Here is a 23490-nt window from a genome sequence, read left to right on the forward strand (position 1 = left end):
TAAACAATTTAAACAATATATTTATTTTGAATTTATTTGAATGTATTTGTTATATTTCTTCTCACTAAATGCGTGTACTGAACATTAACTAGTAGCTATGTGTGCCCGGGTACCCCAGTCAGTAGACAATTCGCCTTTGAACCATTAGGTTCTGGGTTGGCACTGGCAACTTATGACTAACTGAGTTTGTGAAATTAACTAGATATGTGCTGGAATTAGAGACGCGCATGGTTTAATGATATTATTTATCCATACAGCTCTGCTGATCGACCCTCCTGTATTTCTCAATGTTTTTCCCCTTCCTTCTTCTTAATTTCCTCCTCAAAATGCCGGCCCGAACCATTGCTGCACAGCAACAATAATGCTTTTTATAATACACTTTTTGTTGCCAGCAGGTAGAAATGGAATGGCCGTGTATGAGGTTAGCCCTGTGTTTGGATTCTTCTATAGTATCATACTCACAGCATAGACATTTGCACTGCGTCTAGTCAGTTATACTGTAGGCTGATGATTTATGTACACATCAGAAGAGATTAGCAAGTCATTAGTCTACAATCCTGCTGTGACACTATCCTAGCGACATCTTATATTTTCTATACTGTACTTACACTGATTTGCAAATCTGGCTAGATTCCATTATTAGCTGCATTACATGCTGCTGAAACTTTTCCTCTCGTACTCCCTGCCACTCTCATTAGCAAATGTGAACTTCAATATTGCTCGTATGCAAAGGAAATTTAAAGAACAGGGTTATAATGACATTCAGATATAAATAATACTATGATCAACCCAGAGGTGTGAATTGTTCGAGACGCCGGAGACGGTCAGAAAAGAAAGGACAACCCTCTATTATTAAGTGAGCTGAACAATTTCAATATATACAACGTTTTTGCAGTCCCCATGGTTGTGTTCTCCCAGGGTCAGGGCCTCAGAAACCATGTAGTCATGTCTCATTGACCCCCCCCTCTCACAGCGTAAATTAGCTCCTAGCTAATTTACACAGGTGTTTCGGGTCAGACGCTCTCGCCCAGGTGACCCAGCCGAGGCTGATACCCCGGCCTGTGTTCAGTTGGCTTTCTCTGCTCCCCATGGATCTCCTCTCCTAATCCAGGGCCGGTAGTCTCTCAAGCCAGATACTTCACCATCTTTGAATGCCATTATAGAGTTCGTAACTATGCCCCCTGACTGCAGTGCACAGGAAGCTGTTATCATTCGTCATTTCCATTCACAAATACGGTATATAAATTATTTTAAAATATCTTTAAAATGTATTTTTTAATTTTGTTTGCCCCGCAAAACCTTTGCAGCCAACCTCGATGGCCATGCACTTTGCCTTCCAGCCTGCTTTCGACAGTCGATAACCAACTCTTCATACATGTTATTTTGTCTCTCGTGGGACTCCTCTAGGTTAAATGGTCCTCCCCAGTTCATGCAGTGTTCCAACAACTTTTTACTGGTCAGGTTACACTTATGCAGTGAAACTTTTGTCGTTCAACCCTGATGAAGGCAGCTTATCTAATGAAACTGACTAAAGTATTACATCAAGTGTGCAACTACAATTGATCCTATAAACGACATACTGTACTAGCGTCATGTCCAGATGGTATACTTGTACATGGTTGTACATTAACAATCAAATCTAGTCAGTGCTTGTTACGTGCCCCATAAAAATGCCCAAAATTGATTTTGGGCATCCCTTATTTATCACGTAGCACGTAGTAGCTCCCACAGCTAACCTGCTGGCTAATAGCAGCTGCCACACCTAAACTGTTGTCTATCAATACAATGTTCACCTAACCTGTTGGCTACTAGCTTCACTTTCTATACCGGTAAGCTAAAATCCAATTGGTTGCAGGGGCATTGTAATTCGAGATACCATAATGTATTTTTTAAAGTGTTAAATAGCTCTATATTTTAATCAATAGCATATAGACTACTAGAGTATTCAGTAACACGCTTCTCCAGTAAACAGAAGTCACTCACACTCCAGAGGTTAAATTACATTTACTAGTTCCAACTGGTTCCAATAAAGCCTATGTTAGTCCCCCTACAGGTACTTCTCTGACTCAAAACCACATCAATTACACTGAGTACAATGAAAATCTTTATAGAGGCCAAATTCTGCATACAACTTCCGACATACCAGAGAGATGTTAATCTAGCTGATAGCCGATTGCAAAAGGAAATCTTTGCTGTGGGGCAGAAACCTAGTATCTCCATATTTCAACTTTCCATCCGACATCGATGAAATGATGATGTGCATTGCAGAGCTGACATCACTCTGCATACGGTATCTTGCAAGATGTTGCCATTTGCTGGCAGGGGAGAACAGGTGAAAATGTGTTGGATGAGTAACATCTAGCTCCCACCTGGTAGCTGAGATACTTTAGTACACGTACATTGTGTGTATAGTTACTCTGTTCAGGGCCAAGAGAGATTTGCTAAGGAATATATAGTATTTCCTGGTTTTAGTGTTGTGCTACGGGTACGTTGGCTAGGCACAGGGAGAATATGCTTTCTCTCGTGTGTGGGGCCATAGATAAGAGGGGGCATTGATGTCACAGATAAGAGTTTACAGTATACATGGACTCAGGATGCAGTATTCAATAATAATGTAATAAAATAATATTTAATTGGACCCCAAATTAAATATTTGGGGAAAGCTGCATTTTTCTTTTTGCAGGTAGCCTACATTTTAAAATACAATGACAGCTACAGTACCTAAAAAACAATTTGTTGGTCATTTTTGGGGCAGACACTGAATATTATGTCCAGTCAAGCACAAGAAATAATGGATAAAAAGAGTTAGGAGTTAAAATAGGAGGTAATATTATGTTCTCATCTCCTTAAAATTCGAGTAGCCGTGTTCTATACAGTTGTAGCCTATTAAGTGTATTTTGCTTAAGACAAGGCACCATTCAAGCCGCAAAGACATAACACAGACATACTGTAACTCTCACCGCATGGTCATGAAGTGTGGGTCATCATGACCGAAAGAGTTTTCTCCGACGGGTGGCTGGCATCTCCCTTAGAGATAGGGTGAGAAGTTCAGTCACGAGGGAGAGACTCGGAGTAGAGTCGCTGCTTCTTCGCCTGCTTAGGTGGTTCAGGCATCTGGTTAGGATGCCTCTCGAGCATCTCCCTAGGGAGGTCCTCGATGCACGTCCCACTGGGAGGAGACCCCGGGACAGACCAAGGCGCAGTTGGAGGGATTACATCGACTCACTGGCCTTGGAACGCCTCGGGATCCCCCAGGAGGAAGTTACTAATGTTAACACTTACTTGTTGGTCTTGGGCACTGTAGACCAGGGGTAGGCAACCGTTGGCACCGGTGCCAACATTGGCACAAAGCAGGTTGATCACTGGCACAATGGCATAAGTGTGAGAGAGAGGATTTTTGGTTTAAAATAAACTATTAAAAAAATGTAGTCAAATCACATAAAATGTTGTATGTAAATTACATCCTGCACATAATTCTACATTCATTAATACTCTGAACTCTGACATGGGGAGCATCACATCGCATTGTATACATTTGAAAACTTGAAACGGGACGTTCTGCATAATGAGTACTTCACACTTTCGGTACTTTGACTTGTAACGGAGTAGTTCCACATTGCAGTATTGGTACTTTTACTTAAGTAAAACATTTGAGTACTTTTTTCCACCACTGGGAGGAACACTCTAACCACCCTATAGTTCCGCTCCCAGCTGAACAGCTGTCCTGACCAACTTGCAGTGCAGCTACAGAGAGATCACTCTCCCCAAACGGCTTTCTGTTTGGTGTAGTGCCTTGTAAAATGTCTGCATGGTGGTGGCCACTGGGCAGGACATGTACCATGCTGTGCCATCCGGACGCCCCAATGCAGAGTTTTAATTTAAAGGTTGACATTTCATTGAATTGAGTGGTATTCTGTTCATTATATATATATATATATATATATATATATATATATATATATATATACAGTATATATATATATATAACATGACATGTTGGACATCATTGGGAGTACATTTCTGTATTTTTGCAGAGAAATACACAGAAGCCATACAATATTTGTTTCTAACACTGTATGATCTTTTCACATTTGAACAATGAGAGGTTCAACATTAGGTCATCCTCTAAGAGCTATCTATATTTGCCAAAAAGCGATGTTACATTAAAGTGCCACATATACAGCATGGAATTTGCTGTCATGTTCGCTTGCTACAAAGGGAGAATAAATAAATGGCTCATATCTACACCTCTTGCTGACCCCTGGCTGTGTTTTGATCTGGCTGTAATAGGATTTCCTCTTGAAAGAGGAAAATATAATAATAAAACTGTTATCTGCTTTTACCAACACAACACAACAAAACAGACAAATGAATAGATCATTCATATCATTTTGTATTTAAATTTATATTGTGTCTCAAATAATTCCCAGAATTTAACACTTATTAACTCTTCTGAACAGCAAGCTTGAAAAAGTTTGTAAACCTGAAGTGGGAAAGAGTTTATACTTGCAATTTAATGGAATTTATTTTAATCATTTTCTTTAGTAATCTTTGACTTTATTTGTCTGGAATACTTAATATTTGGGAATTGTTATACTGATAAAATTCTACTGTGTGCACAACACCATTCACATAGTTACTTCTAAATTGGCTTGCTTTTCACAGACTTATTTTTATCGCCCCAAAACAACTGTTTGGCATTAGACCACGCCTTTCCTCACAGAGAACAAACACAGGTCAACAAAAACTGACATTATTTCTCTACAGATTGTTATAGGGTTGAAGGTGACAGATGTTTCCTTCCCTTTACTCTTTTGAGAAAGCATTTTTTTCCTTTGGTTTAATTCCTAAAATAAAATAAAAAAGTGCCTGAAGGACAGAGTCACCTTGTGGGCCTTGTGTATGACTGTGGGCCCTTCATTGACTGACATTACATTTTGGATTATGGTTTAGCCTAGCTGTCGGAGGACTAGCTGTATTAGCCCGCCTCTGATTCTGCACACAATGTCAGTGCCATCCTGCTCAAGCATATCCGACACCTTCCCACAAGCTGACATTTACAGTATGATGAATCCATTCACCTTTTTGCCACTGTAGGCAACTAGCACCTTTTAAATTAATTTCATATTGTTAAGCGTGAAATCTTGTGTTTAGGTATTTTTGGATGTTTAGGTGTTTTTGTGTATTTTTGTTCACAGTCCTACTGTACAATGAATATTGCATTTAGGTTTGAGGGGTGTGCTTGTGGCTGCAAGGTTCCTGATTTGATACCTGACAGACAGGAAAAACTTTAGTGAGGATGCCCTTACAGGTTAGTATTGCTTGTAACCACGTGTATACTGACAAGTAGGTTAGGGCTGCACAATTAATCACATTTTAATCGGGATCACGGATTTGGCTTCTAATGATTAAATAACCATTAATGTCCGATTATTTATTATGAATTTGTGCTCCACCCTAGAACACTTTACTGTAATGCAATGCAATTCAGGTCCTGAATTCCAGTGCCGAATCGATTGTGGGGGTTATTTAATTGATTCCCACAAGTTTAGGACTTATAATGTGGGAGATTCCTGCACACATTCACAGTGATGTTAATATTGTATCCATCAACGTGAATACGGAAGGAGTGGATTGGAAGCGGTGCTGTATTTCGTTGGAATACTTTATTGGCAACGATTAAACAACACATTATCACCAATTAAAAGTGTCAAATGGATTGAACACAAAAAAGCCTAAACTAGTTTCCATTGTGGTCCATTAAAACTAAAGTATTCAGCCTTCCATCTGTGGGCTGCATGTCTCTCCTTCTCTCTCCCTCTTCGCTGGCTAATGTTTACATGCAGTTATACTTCATTGTACGGCAGCAGTGTCTTGCAAAACAAAATGAGCAGATCTACAAGATTGTGACGCATTGTGCATTGGTGGTCTCATGGATTGTGATGCGTGGGACACCATCATAATTATGACAAATTACGGTATGGGAGTTAAAATGTACAGATCTGTGTAGTTTACCAGCTGATGCTATAAAACTTTGGTAGTTAGCTTCAAAACATCAACCAATTAGGTTCAAGTTTTATTCACACCCATCATGCAGTTACAGGGACATGCACTGAAGTGAAGACAAACAGCATTTAAGCCTTAATTAGGATGTGCTAATTAGCAGGAATATGGTACAATATAAAAGTGAAAGCAGTGCTCTGTTTAATTTAGTGTTTTGGTATTTATTCTGAGATGCACAGAATTGAGATAAATACGAAGAACCACTTAAGCAGTAATGCACAGTAGCATGAATGTGAAAGCAGTGTTATTTTATGTGAGAGTGATATAATGATACAGGTAATCACTAAGCTCAATGATAAATCGTGATGAATAATCATGTCATCTCAATATTGATCAAAATAGTCGTGATAATTGGGCCATAATCATGTAGCTCGAAAGAATGGCATTGCTAAAAAGAGTGTTTGTGCTCAGCAAACAAACTATGCTGGATAAATAAAAATAAAAATCTGTATATATTCATATTCATATATTCATGAATAAATCTATTGATTCAAACAAATCTCGCAAAACTGACTTCGCAAAAGATACACTCACACACACAAACTTGAACCTCTGACCCTTTCATCAAAAAACAAAGCATGTATAGAAAAATTACACGTTCAAACATTGTGGTGCTCATTAACTCAAGGGTCAGTGCATTAATTTAAAATACAGCGAGGCAGGTGGGGGGGTTGATTCCCAATTCATTAAAAAATTAAGACATCTTGGGATGAATAAACTATACAAAAATGCAAAATACACGCCGGCAAATAGTTCGCATTAAAACTACCGGTACTCATACAGGTTCATGTCTTTATTTGTCTTTAAGTTACAACAAAAATATATTTTCCTGATAATTTAAATCACGTGTGTAAGGACCCCTTTACTTGGAAATGTAAATGCTGTTTTATTAGTTCTTAACTACCTTCTTTGCAAATGGTAGTGATTCTGTTTTCTTTAATGGTAATGATGTTGAAGGCACTGCAGTGGCCAGAAGCAATAATGTGATTTCTTTCCCCCCCTTTTATTTTATTTTCTTTTGTTCAGATTATGAGTCATTACATTTACAGCCTCATCCAGATAACTGACTATGAATTCTTTAGATTACCCAGATGGAAAAAGCCCAAATATTGTTTTAATTTGAGAGAAAGCTGTTAAGGCACACTAATCTGCTGAAGTCTAATTGACTGTCCAGACATATTGCCAAGAGTAATTTAAAAGGGCGTTTCAGTCTGAAGTAGTTTTTTGCACCAGCCCAGTGTGTGTCTAGTGTGTGTCTTGTAAAAGCAAAAAGCTTCACTATTGTACAGTGTTTCCCATACAAAGGTTCATGACCAATTTTGGCACACAGATCCATTTTTATGCGGTTTCCTTTCTTTTGTTTTTATTACCTTTCTTACAAATAAATAGATTAGTTCTTATTTTTTTAAATAGCAAAAAACGCACATCCATCAGAGCAGCTATTTTGTCTTCTTTTTTTTGTTCAGTGTTCATAATGTCTTTTTGCGTGCTAGGAACACACAAAATGTATCTTTAGGGTGTCAAGCCGAAAAGGGAATGTAATGGTTAATTAATTAACCACTGTAACCCTATACAGCAGTAAACTGTACATGGGCTCTGTGCTTGGACTGCTTTTTTCTGTCTCCACCAAATCTCTTTGCCAAAAATAGCCAATCTACAAGCTCACAATGTGGTGTATTGTGGCTCTGTAGATCTTCTATTTTTGCTACTGTTTCCCCGAGTATATGGATGCTGAGGTTCAAGTGGTTAACCTGAAAACCATGTGCACGGTTGCATAACAGTTTTGGTCGTGAAATAATATTTGTCCACCTCTGGAACCCCAAACGGTTACTATTATCTTCATTATCACACAAGGTATCGGCTGGATCTTTTATAACTGTGACCTAGCTCCTACCAAGATTTCCTGTCAGCATGTGCAGGGAAACATGCAGAGTGGTTTTGTTTGACGTCTTATCTTTATAACTTGTCATTTCCTAATTAAGTTGAAGTAGCATAATCATGTTTTGAATTGAAGATGACGTGCTAGAAGAGAGATTTTGTGTACTGGGCTAACGAGTTTGTCAAGAGCTGTCATAATGACTGCTTTGGGTTCTGTACAGTTTCCTTGATTGGCAGGACTCATCGATAGGATGTGTTGGTAAGCTCAGAACTTCAAAAGCATAAGCCCAATGAGTTTTCAAAGCCAGAGACTGGTGGCAGTTCATACAGAATGTCACAGACCGTATCTCTGAAATTTTGAACACAGGATGTAGACAACATTGTGTGGTGTATTATGTAGGCTACTTTCAAGTAGGGATGTGCATGACTGACCAAAAAAGCCTTTACATTTCTTGGCACGACTTTCATTTCATGTGTCAATTACAGTCTCTCCATCTTTGTAATGCTGTGTATCGCCGTGTGTGTGTGTGTGTGTGTGTGTGTGTGTGTGTGTGTGTGTGTGTGTGTGTGTGTGTGTGTGTGTGTGTGTGTGTGTGTGTGTGTGTGTGTGTGTGTGTGTGTGTGTGTGTGTGTGTGTGTGTGTGTGTGTGTGTGTGTGTGTGTGTGTGTGTGTGTGTGTGTCTCCATGGCATGGACATATTTTCATAGCACTGTCAACACCAGCAGGCAACTTGTTTATTAGGATAACCATTAGCTACTACTCATGTAGCAGCTCATCTTCCTGGGTTGAGTGGGTTCCACTTATAATATCACAGTAGCCTGATTCTGTAACAGTAATAGACAAGAAACAGCATAATGTAACTGTGGGGGCCGGGGGGAGGGATGGGGTGAGGGAGAAAATAAATAAATATGGTATGTTCAAACTGTACTAAACTGTTGAAAACTACTACCAATAAACATATATATATATATATATATATATATATATATATATATTAAAAAAAAAAAGAAACAGCATAATTAAAGAGTTAAAATAAAAATACAAAAAATAACTGCTGTAGTCAGCTTGTACTGTATTTTAATTAGAATCTCACATAACAAGTTTTCAGTACAGTATCTCACCACACAGATCAGATCATTAGCTGACAATGCTGGCATATACAAAGTTGTGTCAACCCACCATATTGTAACTTTTTCAGTACCTATCAGCTACTATCAAAAACATGCTGTTTACATCAGACAATAAACGTTCATGCAGCCGAGTTACAGTAGCTATTATATAAGTAATAAGTTATGGTCCATGGTATCAAAATCTGTGACAACAACAAGCAACAAGTCTGCATATAATGTACTCCCCAGTCTGTTGGGTTAATTATCCTCATCAGAAACATTGAAACGATATAAATGTCATCAGGAATCTGAGATCAGACTTAATCACTGTTTGTTCTACAGCTTCAGAGCTATAATGTTATGCATATTATTAGCAGTCATTGACATTTGCTGTTTGCTTGCTGCTGCAGGATTTGCATTAGTAAAAGGGCATGTGCAACCTTTCTTGCGTAAATTCAGACATCTTTTAGAAAGCGAAGGCCGGGGAAAATCTCTAATTTTCACTTACGCTACAGTTAAATTCGTTAACATAAATGCTAATTATCACCTAATAGCCAGTAAATAGTCCTTTGAGGAATTAACAGGTAACATCATCATGTACTAAAGAGCTTTATTGCCAGATCTAAGAGGTTGGTAGTAATAGATCTATGGATTATCTATCTGTGCAAACATCAGTGGAGACAAGTATCTGCTATAACTGTGGTCACATCTTAGGAAGCTGCAGGGAACCTGATAGGGACAGTTGCAAAAGAGCATAAATCTGCTATAGCCTACCACTCTACTTACTGAGTTGAATTGACTTCTCCACAACCAACTAATACGTCCACAAAACTCCCTACTCTTATTACAGTTTTAAATTAAACCACATGCCATTACCATGCAGTATTCATCACTCTTCTGTTAACTAAGTGTACTGATCTAATTAAGACCCAAGGTTCCTGCTGGTAATGATACAATATACATATTATATTGCAGTAGAGAAACTCAACAAGGACACCGTATTTCTTTTGCTCAGATGTTCTGCATGACCATGAGAGAACAGTGTACTCCCACGGGATGCCTAGTTAGAGTCAGCTAGAGGGAGGTGCCGAGATTAAAAAAACGGAGAGGAGAACACTGTGGTTTATATTAGAAGTCTTAATAGACCTGATTTGCATATACATTTCATGCATTCTGCAGACATCGTTATCCATAAGCTGTTAGGGGTTGTGTCCCCTGCCCCAAGGACACTTTGACAAGACAAAAAGACAGAACCTGGCAGGGCTGACAACTCAGCCACACTGACCAATCCTGACCTTCTCTGCTACTAACTTACAACCTCATTACGGATCTGACCTGAGAGATACACCGAGAGACGAAAGGCGAGGGGGAGTCAATGAACTGCTGGGATGTCATGACTAATGCAGGAGCTTGTGCCTTTGATAAACAGATGTGTCTACACGTTGTCATTGGTGCACCGGCCCTCCATATTTCATGCTCTGTATTACTGTTGCACATTTTTATACTTCCCACCACACTGCTAAATCCTGAGCGCTAATTTGACTGACTCTGAAAGTAAAAATGAAGGAAAGAAAAGTACTATGGGCAAGCTATCTAGAAGAGGGTCTGTCTGTATGTGTGTCTGTAACATTTGTTACAGACACACATACACACATACACAGACAGACATACTTTAATTCAATGGAGGTCCACTACTACTTTTATAGTAGTGATGTTATAGAGGACTGAGACTGGCCATGTGACATCTGAGATCCAAATGGAAGCCATGCCATTATAAGACTTTCATTATCACTCTGCATTTTACTGTGCACTTCACCTGTCTCACCCTGTTACTTGTTGTTTTATTTTACTCATGTTTTATGAGTGTGATATCATTATATCATTGCTGGCCAGTCTTTGTAGTCAGTTGTATGTTTTTAATTAAAAAATATATTTTTTAACAATGGCATAATTTCCTTTGGCAACAGAAGATGCATAATATTCTCAGCTGTGCAGTTATAGCCAATGTGCATGCCTGTATTCTGCTCTGGTTTCCTCTTTCTTACATCACATTGGTGAAGAATCAGGATGATCTATTATTGCAGTTTGTTGTTGTTTTAGATGGCTGTGAACGAGCATTTGGGTGGCAGTAGAGATAAGAGATGTATCCCAACAGATTATTCAGATAAAATGTCTTTAAAGCTGACCTTGTCATGTTGTTGAAAAGGTTTTCTCATGCTTTGCAATCCTAGACAAGTGGGGTGTCAGACTGCTATGTTTTAGAAATATCTGATAAAGCCCTATATTTTGAATTAATGGAATCCATATTTAAGATTATCATACAGAAGTAGCTGCATTTTAAAATCACTGCTTCAAAGTCCACGACATAATCTGTGTAACAGAGCACTGAGGTCTAGTAGTCATATCAGAGTGAACAGAAGAGAGAGAAGAGGTCGAGGAGAACAGAGGTAGCAACCCCAGCCGCAGGGGAGAAGAACCAATAAAGCTCACTCATGGAGAGTCTTCATTTAATTACGGCCATTGACTCACAATTGACTGCAAATCCCAGGCATTAATTAACATTAATTCAACAAGGCATAATCTGCACGGAAACAAACAATACCAGGAGTTTAGAAGAGCAGGTGCCTCATTAACCCAGTGGTTCATAGATTTTTCTAAAATAGCAGACCTACAAGCTCGTAGCGCGCCACTCGATCTGCTACACTAGATCTGCTATTTTTCAATAGCTAAAGCATAACATGCTAACACCAAAAGGGGTTCCCGCCCAAAATGGGTTAATGAAACCCTGAGCCAGTAAGGCTTTTAAGGCCTGTTTAATGTTAACTATCATATCCAACAAGTAACACGTTCTTGTCTATAACCAACCCGAGTGGTTTATTACATGGAATGGAATATTACTGATTACAGTTAAGTGTGTTTCATGAAGTTGAAGCTAAGACTGCAACAGTACTGATTACAACACTCTTAATTCTGCCTATTAACAGCCTGGCTGCAACAGACATTGTACTGCCTTCTTATTTAGTTGCTTCTTTCCTCTGTTGCTGCCATTGTACTGTTCCTAATGGCTATTTATAAAATCATGTCAAGTTTTATTTGTATAGTGTGTTTCCCCAATATTCCCGAAAGGATCTGATTAGTTTCATTTTCTCCAAATTAGGGCCTCACTACAAAATGTTCACCCCCGCTTATGGTGAAGCCCTGCTCTGCCCCAGGAGGTGCCAGCTCATGCATAGAGAATCATTCACATGGTTTTATCTGCCAATGTCTGGGGCCCGCCAAATTCTGTGAAAACGGCTATGCTTTATTGGGAACATCTTGCACCACCAAGTGCTCACTTGTTCATGAATACATTTTTTTGAATGTAAAGCTAATACTTTTTTCTTTTCTTTTTTGAGCTTGTTTATTGCCATTATAAAATAATTTACAGGCAATTTGTTTTATATTACACATCTCTCAGTTCATAAAAGCAAAACAAATTACATTACATTCTAAAGAAGCATGCATGCACAGTTGCACACACATATACATACATTTGTGTGTGTGTGTGTGTGTGTGTGTGTGTGTGTGTGTGTGTGTGTGTGATACATATATATATATATATATATATATATATGGTTTTTTTTCCCCATACACATACATCCTCAGAAATAAACACAAAAATAAATAGTAAAGTTATAATATTGTTTACCTTTGGGGGTGAACTTTTCACTATGATATGGGAGGCTTTAAGTTAGTATCTGAGCAGCAGCTCTACCCATTTGTAGATTCTGCTTCCAGATATTCCGCCACTGATCTCTTTTTGAAATTAGGAAACTTGTAGCTGCCTAGCTAATACTTTTTAAATGGGCTTCACTTGACTGTAATTTAAGAGTAAAGCACACCATTTTAACAGTTAAGTAAATCATTGCTTGAATCTTAAAGCTATAGTATTATCTAATGCTTGTTCTGCAATGTTTGATTCCTGCATAATCATTGTTGATACTGCATCAACCCTTAATGGTGGGTTGTCACTGCACCACAGAAGGTTAGTTCTATGTACACAAGTCTGAAGTCTCATATTTAGCAATGAAGTGCATCTGATTCTCTCCACAAGTTTGCTTCAAATAAAGTGTTAATGAGCCAGGTCTGTGAGCCAGGGCCCCAAAATTGGGGTCATCGGTATCAACTGGGGGGATTAATTCTCATAGTGATTTTTGGGATGGTATATACCCATAGTGCTAGGAAAAATGTGATAGCCTTGCATATGTAGCTTTATGTGTGTTATCGCTTACTTGCCTGCTGACACATCCACTTTTAATCTGCCTGCTAATCCACCCTGCTGGTAGCCATAGCATTGCAACCACCTTTGGCTTTTACGTAGTACAGTGAGAAAAGTCAAATTAGCTGGAGGGATGTGTCTTGTATCAAGATTGTGCTTATGTTTATAGATTACATTTGCCCCAAATTCCCAGTACACATTGAAGGCAGATCATCTGTCTTTGCTGTGCAAAACCCAAATTGCTGCGCTTGATCTCTTCCTTGTAATATATATCCTTTAGAAAGAAGACACTTAAACCTCTGTTTCTCATTCTTGCTGTCATCTTTCATTCATTTTGTTCCACTTCATTAAGTTACTATGATATGTCGCCTTTTACCCTTTATGCTTTACATATTGGTGACATTCGATTACAATCTGTTATTAAACCTGAATCCTATCGTCCTATTATGTGGTTTACTGGTGACATCAAAGGCACGACAAAAAAAGGTTAAAACAATTGGCAAAGTAACTGTTTAATACCAGCTGTGAAGACACTGTAGTCTTCAAACCAAGCAGAAATAGGACAACCTTTTAAAAGCATTGCTTATTGCCCACTAATGTTTACATTTCTGCCTCTCTTTCTAGCTGGGACGACATACATCTTTGGAAAAGGAGGGGCTCTTATCACATACACCTGGGCCCCCAACGAACGACCAAGCACCCGTGCAGACCGGCTAGCCGTGGGGTTCAGCACGCAGCAAATGGATGCCATCTTGGTGCGGGTGGAGAGCACCCATGGGCTCGGAGACTTTCTTCAGCTGCACATTGTAAGGATGACGCTGGTTTCGTGAAAATAGAGGCTGATAGCTTATAATTTGTCTAAATCAAGTATAAATCAGGCTTAAGGGCTGACAATTCTCAAAATGTGTTATTCCTGTGGTCTGATGCATATTGATTGTGAACGTAAACACTTCTCAACTCCCACAGCCAGAGACCAGAGAAAGAAGCGACTAATCAGCAGGGGTTAAATTAAGATTTGTAAGGAGGGGGAGCTCTAGTAGGTCTGTACACAGGGCGCTTCAGGGGATGGACGGCTACTATAATTAGCTACAGTATTTACATATTACAAAACATTACTGCCACATTTAATTACAGCCTCTTTATTTATGTTTTCGGTCAGATTTCAATATGTTTTTCTTACAGTTTTCTAGTTATTGTTATTTGATTACACTCATCCTGGAGTGTAATGAAATAAAAATGTACACATTGTTTTTTCCTGAGAATCAACATTTCTGTCTATATGAGCTACAGCAGAACCCTTTTTATCTGAACCTCACTAATCAGAACATATGGTCAACTGAACAGGATGTGTTTCTTTTCCTTTTTTGCAGCTGAAAACAAGCTGATATGCAGATGTGCAGCAATGAAAATGTTATAGCTCCCATTAAAGTTGGATGTGCCGTCAGACAGTATTGGATCAGTGTCGGATACTCAGCTGTTTATCTGATGAACTTTAGAGCATTTTTAATAGCACCTTCATTCAATAACCCTCCCTTTTGAATGTAATTGAATTTCTGTGACATATTGTCAATGAAACATAGCGTATAATAGCCTATTATGTCAGTCACTGGATGCATATCATCGTTGTCGGCTAAAAACTTTGTACTGCATGTCCAAAACTTTTACTTTTCAGAAAATGGGAAAAATAACCTCTTTAAAAATGTTTCAAAAATAGCCGATGTGCTACCTGCTATTTTTGCTACTTTTGTGAGGCACTGTAGTATGACGATGTAGGGCATTAATTTACAAAAATAAATATATAAATGTAAAAAGTTTAAATATGGAGCTAGACAACAACTGTTTATACACTATTACAGTAGATTCACATAAACATTTGACATTTAAAGTCACATCGTGGTCACTCGAGTGGAGTTGCCCTTCCAGCATTGCACTGTGTGCCCTGTCTCTAAACATTTTGTACATGTTACCTGCTGCAGCCTATGTGCCAGCAAACACACTAGCTAAGCCCCTGAATCGACATTTGAGTCAACCCTTACATTTACGGATCGCGATTGCAATGTAACATTACCGAGCGGTGAGGTTATGCTCTCAAGACAACCGAACCCGACCAGTTACAGTAGCAAACAGCTGCCGCACGGCCAGGATGAAAGAACACACGGTCGTGGCCAAAATTGAGAGCTGGATTAAGAAACTATATTATTAGTCAATATTTGGGCTAAATATACAGTTTACAAATGTGTGTAGAGAAACACTTACACTGCATTTATTTATTGAATTTGAAATTCTTTCATTTCAAATGGCTATTTAAGTTTTAAATATTTGATGGCATGCGTGCATTCTCTATAGCAGTATAATACTTTAAAGTGTAATAACTGTACTGATTGTGTCAAGAGTACCTGAACATAAGAGGACAATTCCAGTTGATCTCATTTGCGATTCAGAGAAACTAGAACGCAACGCAAGCATAACAGACAATAAATATCAGTAAAACAGTTTGTCCCAGCCATGATGGTTCACAAATAAATGACATTTAAATGTGATCCCTGAGGCATCGAAGGAAAGAAATAACTCCTGCTGCATTATAAAATATACGGTTTGTTATCTGTAAGTAGACACAGGGTTCAGATCTAGGGACAAGCCTCCTTAAACACATGCGACTTAGTAGAAACCAGTAACTGTTTGGCAGCTGGCAGCAAACATGTCCCTTCTCGAGGGAAATCAGCCTTTTTAGCAGCATGTAGCCCCGAGACAGATGTGCCAGGATGAAAACCAGAAGGGACATCTGTCAAACAGCCGTGACTGGTGTAATAATTCAACTCAAACCTCTTTCCAAAACCTAGGCCTCCAAACAGTAATACCATTTCTGGTTTACATGTTCCATTATACTATACTGAGGATAACTATTTGAAAACTATTGGCTGTGATGGTATGTTACGTGCATGCTTGCGTGCGTGCGTGCGTGTGTGTGTGTGAAGCCCAAACCTCACCAATGGGTCGAGACGCAAAAAAAAAGAAGGTTTTAGCGTTTGTCCCAGTGGTGTGATATGTCCTGTTGCACGTCTGTGCATGGTGGAGCATGTCGACCCAAGTGATTCAATTGGTTCAATTCAATGGTTGCTTGCAACAACAACATGTGTCTACATGCATCTTCATTCGTCTACTCGCAACCATTTGGTTGCAAGGAGTTGCATGGCGACCCATTTGTGTGGTTTGGGCTTAAGGTGCTGTGTGGGTACACTACACAGCACCGTAGTGTATGTGATAGTGATTGTGCATACACAGCTGCCTCTAGGTAAATGTTATCCCGGAACTTGCTGGTCTAGCTGGGCCTTGAGGCTGTGCTACCGCTTGCAGCTAAACTCTTTATAGTTGCGATGGCTGCCTGGGGTCTTTGATAATCCTACAGGCTTTACTCACATTTTGTATATCCTGACCTAGATGGATATACCATTGATGCTCTGGGCTGTCCGTAGGACCCTCTGTAGCTCTCTGCGATTCGGGGAAGTGCAAGTTATGATGCATCCAGTTAGGATATCATATAACATTTTTACACTTTTAGAGAGTAGGATGACCTTCTATAGTTTATATTTCAAATTTCAAGATATTCTCAGCAAATACAACAATTGCAAATGGTGCATTTATACAAAGTGCATTACCACGAGTAAGACGCGCGAACGCGGGAAGCGAACGCACTCAGCTCCAGGGGCCAGGCCAGGCCAGGTCCACAACAAACAAATCACTGGCCCCTTTTGTGCCCATGTATGGAGCTGAGTGGACCTGGCCCCTTTTGTGCCCATATATGGAGCTGAGTGATTGCTGATGCAACACACTCCATATTTGGATAGCGGGACAGACGGACACACACACAGACAGACAGACAGACAGACATGATCTGCTAGGTCTCATAGTAAGTGCTCACTGCGTTCGCAATCACTGCATTCGCAATAACACACTATGCAAGGCACCAACCTGCTCATTGGGAGCAGTTATGGGTTAAGTGTCTTGCTCAAGGACACTTTGACATGGAGCTGGAGATCGAACCAAGAACCTTCAGATTGCAAGACACCCACACTGCCTCCTGAGTCAGTGCAGCCCATCAATGACTGTCATTACTTCGTGCAGAGCTTTCTGATTGCAACGTGATAAGACCAGAGTCTTTGCTGTCAGATGCTGCCGTTTCCAGTATTCAGATTTACATTAAGATTACCGGTAAATGGATAACGGGCATGCCCTGGTGTCTCACCTTTTACAGACCTAATTGATTGAAGTCTAATTGATTGAACTCTTACAAAGTCTCTCTTTGCTGAACGATCTGATAAAGTAGAAATTCCCTACCATCAACTCGGACTTGCAGTTCAACATCCAAAATTTTGCCCCAAAATTATTTAAAAAATAATTTCACTCAAAAGGCTACATGGTGACATAGTCTTGCATTTCCAGACTGCTGCCTCTCACAATTTTCAATTGCTTCCGTCATACTATCTGGAGAACGGAAGCTCTGATCATGAGAAAGCGATAAAGCGGCAGTGAAGCCTCCTCCCCAAATCTTTTTCGTCTTTACAGTCAAGCAAATTTATCCTAGTATAAATCGAAATCATCCAAGCATACTGTATATAGCTTGCTGCTTAGCAGAAATGGAAATAAAATAAATAAATTGTACAGATATTTTAAAATATATCTTTGTGAACCGAAATCGCAGCTTCCTTGCTCGGATTTCGGGAGGTGTAGTTCAAGACAATAGCATTCAGAGATTGTGGAAGTTGTAGTTGTCTGTCTATGCGAGACTAATGGGGACATGACTTGGTTCACTGCCTTTTTTGCATTGAAAGGACTTTGCTTTTGAACTGATTTAGTTGGTATTTGTTTTGCACACTTAAAATTGCGGGACCTTATGATTTCAACATGGCCTCTCTAGGCTCGTTTGGACTCCGACAGAGTCTAGACGTTCAAGTTGAACCTTGAGCTTGTGAACTTGACTTGACAAGCTGAGTGAAGACTTGTTACTGCTGCTTCCAATCCACCACAGACAAGGAAGGGCATGCTTTCAAACCGAAGGGCATGCTTTCAAACCGAAGGGCATGCTTTCAAACTGAAGTGCAGAGGTGAAAATAAATATCAGGTTTAGTGAGGTGGTGAGTGCAGTTTACAATAGCATTGAGTATGTACATGTCATGTGATGCCATGTATGATCAGCTAATTTTCAGTTTTTCCTTTTCTTTTCTGGTTAAGTGGTCTGAAAATCCAAGGCAGCATAATGTCCAAGGCAATGTAAACAGAAATAGCCATTAGGCAGCATAATTAGACCAGCAAATTCTGGAACAGAACAAGGCAATGCAGTAAAAACTACTTTCCATCCTACTCCTAGTTAATTGGTGATTCAAGTAACTACACAGACTTTGCACAGCAGGCATCCTAGTGCCTCACTGCACTTCTTTTGATATGGTCTTGTTTAAGTGGTACTACAATTTTGCACAATTTGCACAATTGGCCTGAATTCCCAGACTGCTGGCAGTAAATGTAGACGGTTATCAGCATAGTGAGTTGAAAATATGCTTTAAAAGGTTGTTGTGAAATATGCATTTTGGCATACGTGCATAATGTATATTGACTGTAGCCTATATCTGCTGTCGGGCAGAAACCAGCTGTGTCCAAAATATGATGAACTGGCCTGAAAATGATGGCCCGCCGCCCGGCCCTAACTCAGCCTGCCCGAGGCCCGGCTAATTACCATACAGCCCGGCCCGAAAACGTCGGGTCGACGGGCCCCATCCAAGTAACCTGACCCGGCGTTTTCAGGCCGGAATTTGAGAACTATCACAGAGTGAAAGTGAAATGCTGATAATGCGGCAGAAAGCACCTAATTTTGCACTTGCATATGTATATATGTGTGTATCATTTCAGCACTATATACTGTAGGTTGTGAATAGTTTGTGCTCAGTGGGATGATGTTGTACCAGTTGTAGAGTAAGCCTGCTTGCACTTAAGCTGTGTTTCTGAGTCCACAATTCAAAAGGAAATTGCTTGAATTATTGACGAAAAGGCCTAATGGACTACTACTTCTTTACAAAAAAAAGAAAAAGAAATCTATTATCCGTGCATTGTATTTAGCCCTTTTTGTGGACCATCTACTCGATCAGTAATCTAATCTAATTTAACAGACTCAGTGTAGTGTTACATACTGTAATGGCAGGTGCACTAAAGCTTGTGCTGCTATTATTGGGTGATGTCCATTTTATATATTTTATGATATGTCAAACACAGAAAACCGGATTTGGGAGGGGGGTCGGAGGAAGAAAATGTATTGTTTAAGAATGAGTTTGATTCCATTAAACACAATTAGCCTTGTTTGCCGGAGGGAAGCAGGATGGGGAGAGCATTCTTTGTAAACTGCACTAGTTCCTCCACAATGGCAGGTGAAACGAAATAGCAGTGATTCCATGTGGATTCCATCCATCCATGTAGTTTCAGTACCATCCATTAAGGGTCAACAGTGACAAGATCACATGAGTGTTTTTAGGAAATCAGGGAACGAGGAAAAGATAATTGTACCAAAAAGTGGATGAGTTTGATTGATTTCGCGAGGTAAATAAGGCTTTCATGACATTATGCATCATGCACCTTAAGACTTTTATTTAATAATGGAGTGTTTTGTTCTTTGCAGTCATGTCTCTGAGTTTCATATGGACATTTTTAGTTTTTGTTCTTTTTTTTTTGGCACCTTGGTCTGAAAATAGGCACTTTGCCTTGACACTTATTTTGCTCACACAATTAGTCCAAAATTCACCATCTGTTGAGTGTCATGGCCCTGCAGTAAAATGTGGTCTTTAACAACATATTTCTGTTTCTTATGAAAAAAGACATTGGAAGGATTATTAGGTTGCTTATTTTCTGGTTTATAAAATGGAGTCAGATCTGAGCCAAGTCTCCTGAGGAGACACGTCTGAAGCCTGTCCTGGACGGGAGTCTCCAGACGTAAAACGGATGATGACATGAGCTTCATGGTAAAAGATAATACGCGTAAGGATTTCAATGGGTTTTCAGATTAGCTTTTATAGAACTAAACTGACCTAAGTTGATTGCTTGGCTTTTATTCAATGCTGCAAGATGATGAATAATTGCAGAATGACTGAGGGGGTTTATATTAGTATATGAAGTGCATAAATATTCTAAATTACCATCAAAGTCATAATTGTGATTTTCCGTTTTTCCTAACCCTAACCCTTTTTTACTCTCAAAAGGCCTGTATCATTAATATAAACTCATGTAATTAATATATAACTACCGAACATGAACATTTTATAGAATACTATGGCTATTATAAAGAGATGTACAGTACTGTAACTCTGTTCAAAACAATGAAATCAAAATGGGATGTTCATGGTCTAGTGTGACTTTTATCACCCTTGGATCTACATTGGCTTCAATGGCTTGTGGTGGACAACTGTTATTGTATTCTGTAACAACTCATAGACCCTATAGACTGAATCTGTGAATGAATAATGCATATGTTAGCCTGGGTTCCAGCCTGAATTGCTGCGTTCCGTGAATCTGAATTATCACTCGCTACTCAGTCTGGAAAGGGTTCTATCTCCAAGGTGAAATGGACCTGTGGCTTCTGATTGGTCTGTGGTGCGGGTGGGGAAAAAACACCAGTTTGGCATCGTATCAATGCTGTTGCCCTGCAACGTCACCTTATCATTCACTAAACTCACCCCTCAGTTTTTTTGTACTACTGAATCTGACAGTGGACTACTGAATCGTTTAAGCATCGTGAGAAGCATGGACAGAGTGGCTCACGTTATTTAGACAGATGCTAGGTTTATTGTTTACCTTACCCTATAGTTACATGTACATATTATTATTTTAATAGTAACTGTTTAGACTGAAGCTAGGTTCTCGGTTTACACATGATCTTAGTTTAGTAGTTTTCTTGAGTCACTAGACTACACTGTCTCTCTGCATTTGATGTATGTTGTGTTTACCTTATTGTAAGTCTCTCTGGTTAAAGCATCTGCTAAATGCCTAAATTGTGAGAATCACAGTGTCACCATGTTCAGAGATCATGAGAAATGTTAGTGATTAGTTCATATTAGCAAGTACTAACATCTGAGGCTCAACAGCTGTCAGTATCACACTCTACGGCTTGAGAGTATGTTGCATCATGACGGGTCATTGTATATGGAAGTAAAAATCTAAACATGAAATCAGTGATCAGTGATTTTACAGTCTTACAGGAACACACAATACAAATCTCTAAAGCTGCTTCTGGCTTCTGCTGTCATGGTGTGATGTGCTTCAAAGAGGGAGTTATGGAACAATTCAAGCCTAGAAGAGATTTTGATATACACATTTCCTTTTATCAGTTTTATTGGTGTGTAACACGGTTTGTATCAGATTCATTCAGCAAAGTGCTGTACAGAATTCATACCAAATAATGTCTCCACCTCCCAGCCAGCCGTCTGACAGTAATTGTTCAATCTTTTTCTATTTAAATAAGGCTTTTATCTTTTCCACACCATGTTTTTCCATTTCCTATCTAATTTCTCTTTGGATGGCTTTCCGACCACCCTTCAAAATTCATTTAAAACGGCAACGCTGACTGTTGTTTGGTCTCTCTATTCATATCATTCACAAGTCCACTCTGTTGTCGGTGCAATATTGCTGAAGACCGCCGTGTCTCACAATAACTGATGTGTATCATTGATAGTTGCTGCGCACGTCCGTTTCTTGCCGTCTTGTCTCGTTAATGGCAACACCACTTTGGGAATATGCATTGGCCCTCGGCTCTTTGTGAGACCTCTGTCATTAGAGCCTTTGTTAAAGCTATGTTGAGACAGAAGACAGCTGTCCACAAAAAAGGGTGGGATGGGATAGAGTAGAACACCATATAACCATAAGAAGTGTATATTTGTACATCTTTAATGTTCTGATTCATTTAAAATGGAGGACCTGATGTAAACAAGTCTTAGTGCATGCTTTTCATGGTTTCATCCTCAAAGTAGCAGTGTTTGTATTGACTTTTGTTTGAAATGTACCCATTCTACATACTGTGAAATAAAAAAATCAATCAATCAATCAATCAATCCATATAATACTAAACTAAGTACGACTAATATGGAAGACATGAACAATCCGGGAAAAAAATATATATACAAGAACATTACAAGGCAGAATGCGATTAAAAAATATTTATCTTAAACATCTCGTATAGCAGTGGATGCAGGGAATTTGGGATATGAATGTACCAGGCCAGGGCATACAGGAGGTCCAGCCAACACCGCCACAGCTGGCTAGCGTGGCACCCTGTGCAGCATGGAGGAACCAAGGATAACAGGTCTCTGGAGGCATGCGAGACGTTTCCCTTTAATACACAAATGCATTTAGCAGCATGTGCAGTTTACATTAAGGGTATCATGCTTTAGTGCCTTTCAATGACTGTAGTTGTTGATTGTTATCATAGTCCATAGAACCAATAAAGGCTATTTTTTTTAAATATGTAAATTTGTATTTAGCAAAAAAAGGTACACACAACAAATAGATAAGCACGGCAATAACCTAATGTAAATTTCACTAACACAAAAACTATATCAACACATAGGCCTACTGTACACGTCAGACACCGACAAGAACACAGAAACAACCAGACAACAGTCTCTTTCTGCCTTCCTCAGTGTACTATAATTCACATGATGCATTTCACAGGCAAGTTCAGGGCTGGCTGACTATGGTCATTACATCATCCTGACTCATATTTTATGAAGTCGAGATTTGTCTGTAAACACAGACAATGTCACAACCACTGTCCACGCCCCAACCACTGTCCACTGTCCACCCCAACCCCAAGCACTCCATGCAGTGCAGTGACATCGCTTTTCAGCACAAATTTGGTGCTGCTAACAATGAGGATTTAGATGAGCAGTGCACATGTGCAGGTTTCTAATCAAGCGGAAATAAAATGGTTTGAATTGGTCACAGTAGATGGAGACAGTGAAATGGCAAAACATGGACGCAGTCAGATACGGTGTATGATAATAAGGCTCATATCCCCAGCACATTTTGAAATGCTCAAATTACAATTTACAATTTAGGCATTTAGCAGACGCTCTTAATCCAGAGCGACTTACATTAAGCAAGAACAAAAGCATGGGAATACATCACATAAAAGCATTTATCATGAAACA

General features: G+C 39.3%; 1 protein-coding gene across 1 annotated transcript in view; it reads left to right on the forward strand.

The window, feature by feature from the left end:
* The window catches only part of nrxn2a (neurexin 2a), a 108248-nt gene that overhangs the window by 69134 nt on the left and 15624 nt on the right, over positions 1-23490 (forward strand). Inside the window, exon 8 of the mRNA XM_080780676.1 lies at positions 13934-14115. Within this exon, the coding sequence (XP_080636802.1) occupies positions 13934-14115 (182 nt within the window). The remainder of the gene's footprint in view (positions 1-13933; positions 14116-23490) is intronic.

Source organism: Protomyctophum bolini (assembly GCF_963924005.1).
Source record: "Protomyctophum bolini genome assembly, chromosome: 13".
NCBI classification, from domain to species: Eukaryota; Metazoa; Chordata; class Actinopteri; order Myctophiformes; family Myctophidae; genus Protomyctophum; species Protomyctophum bolini.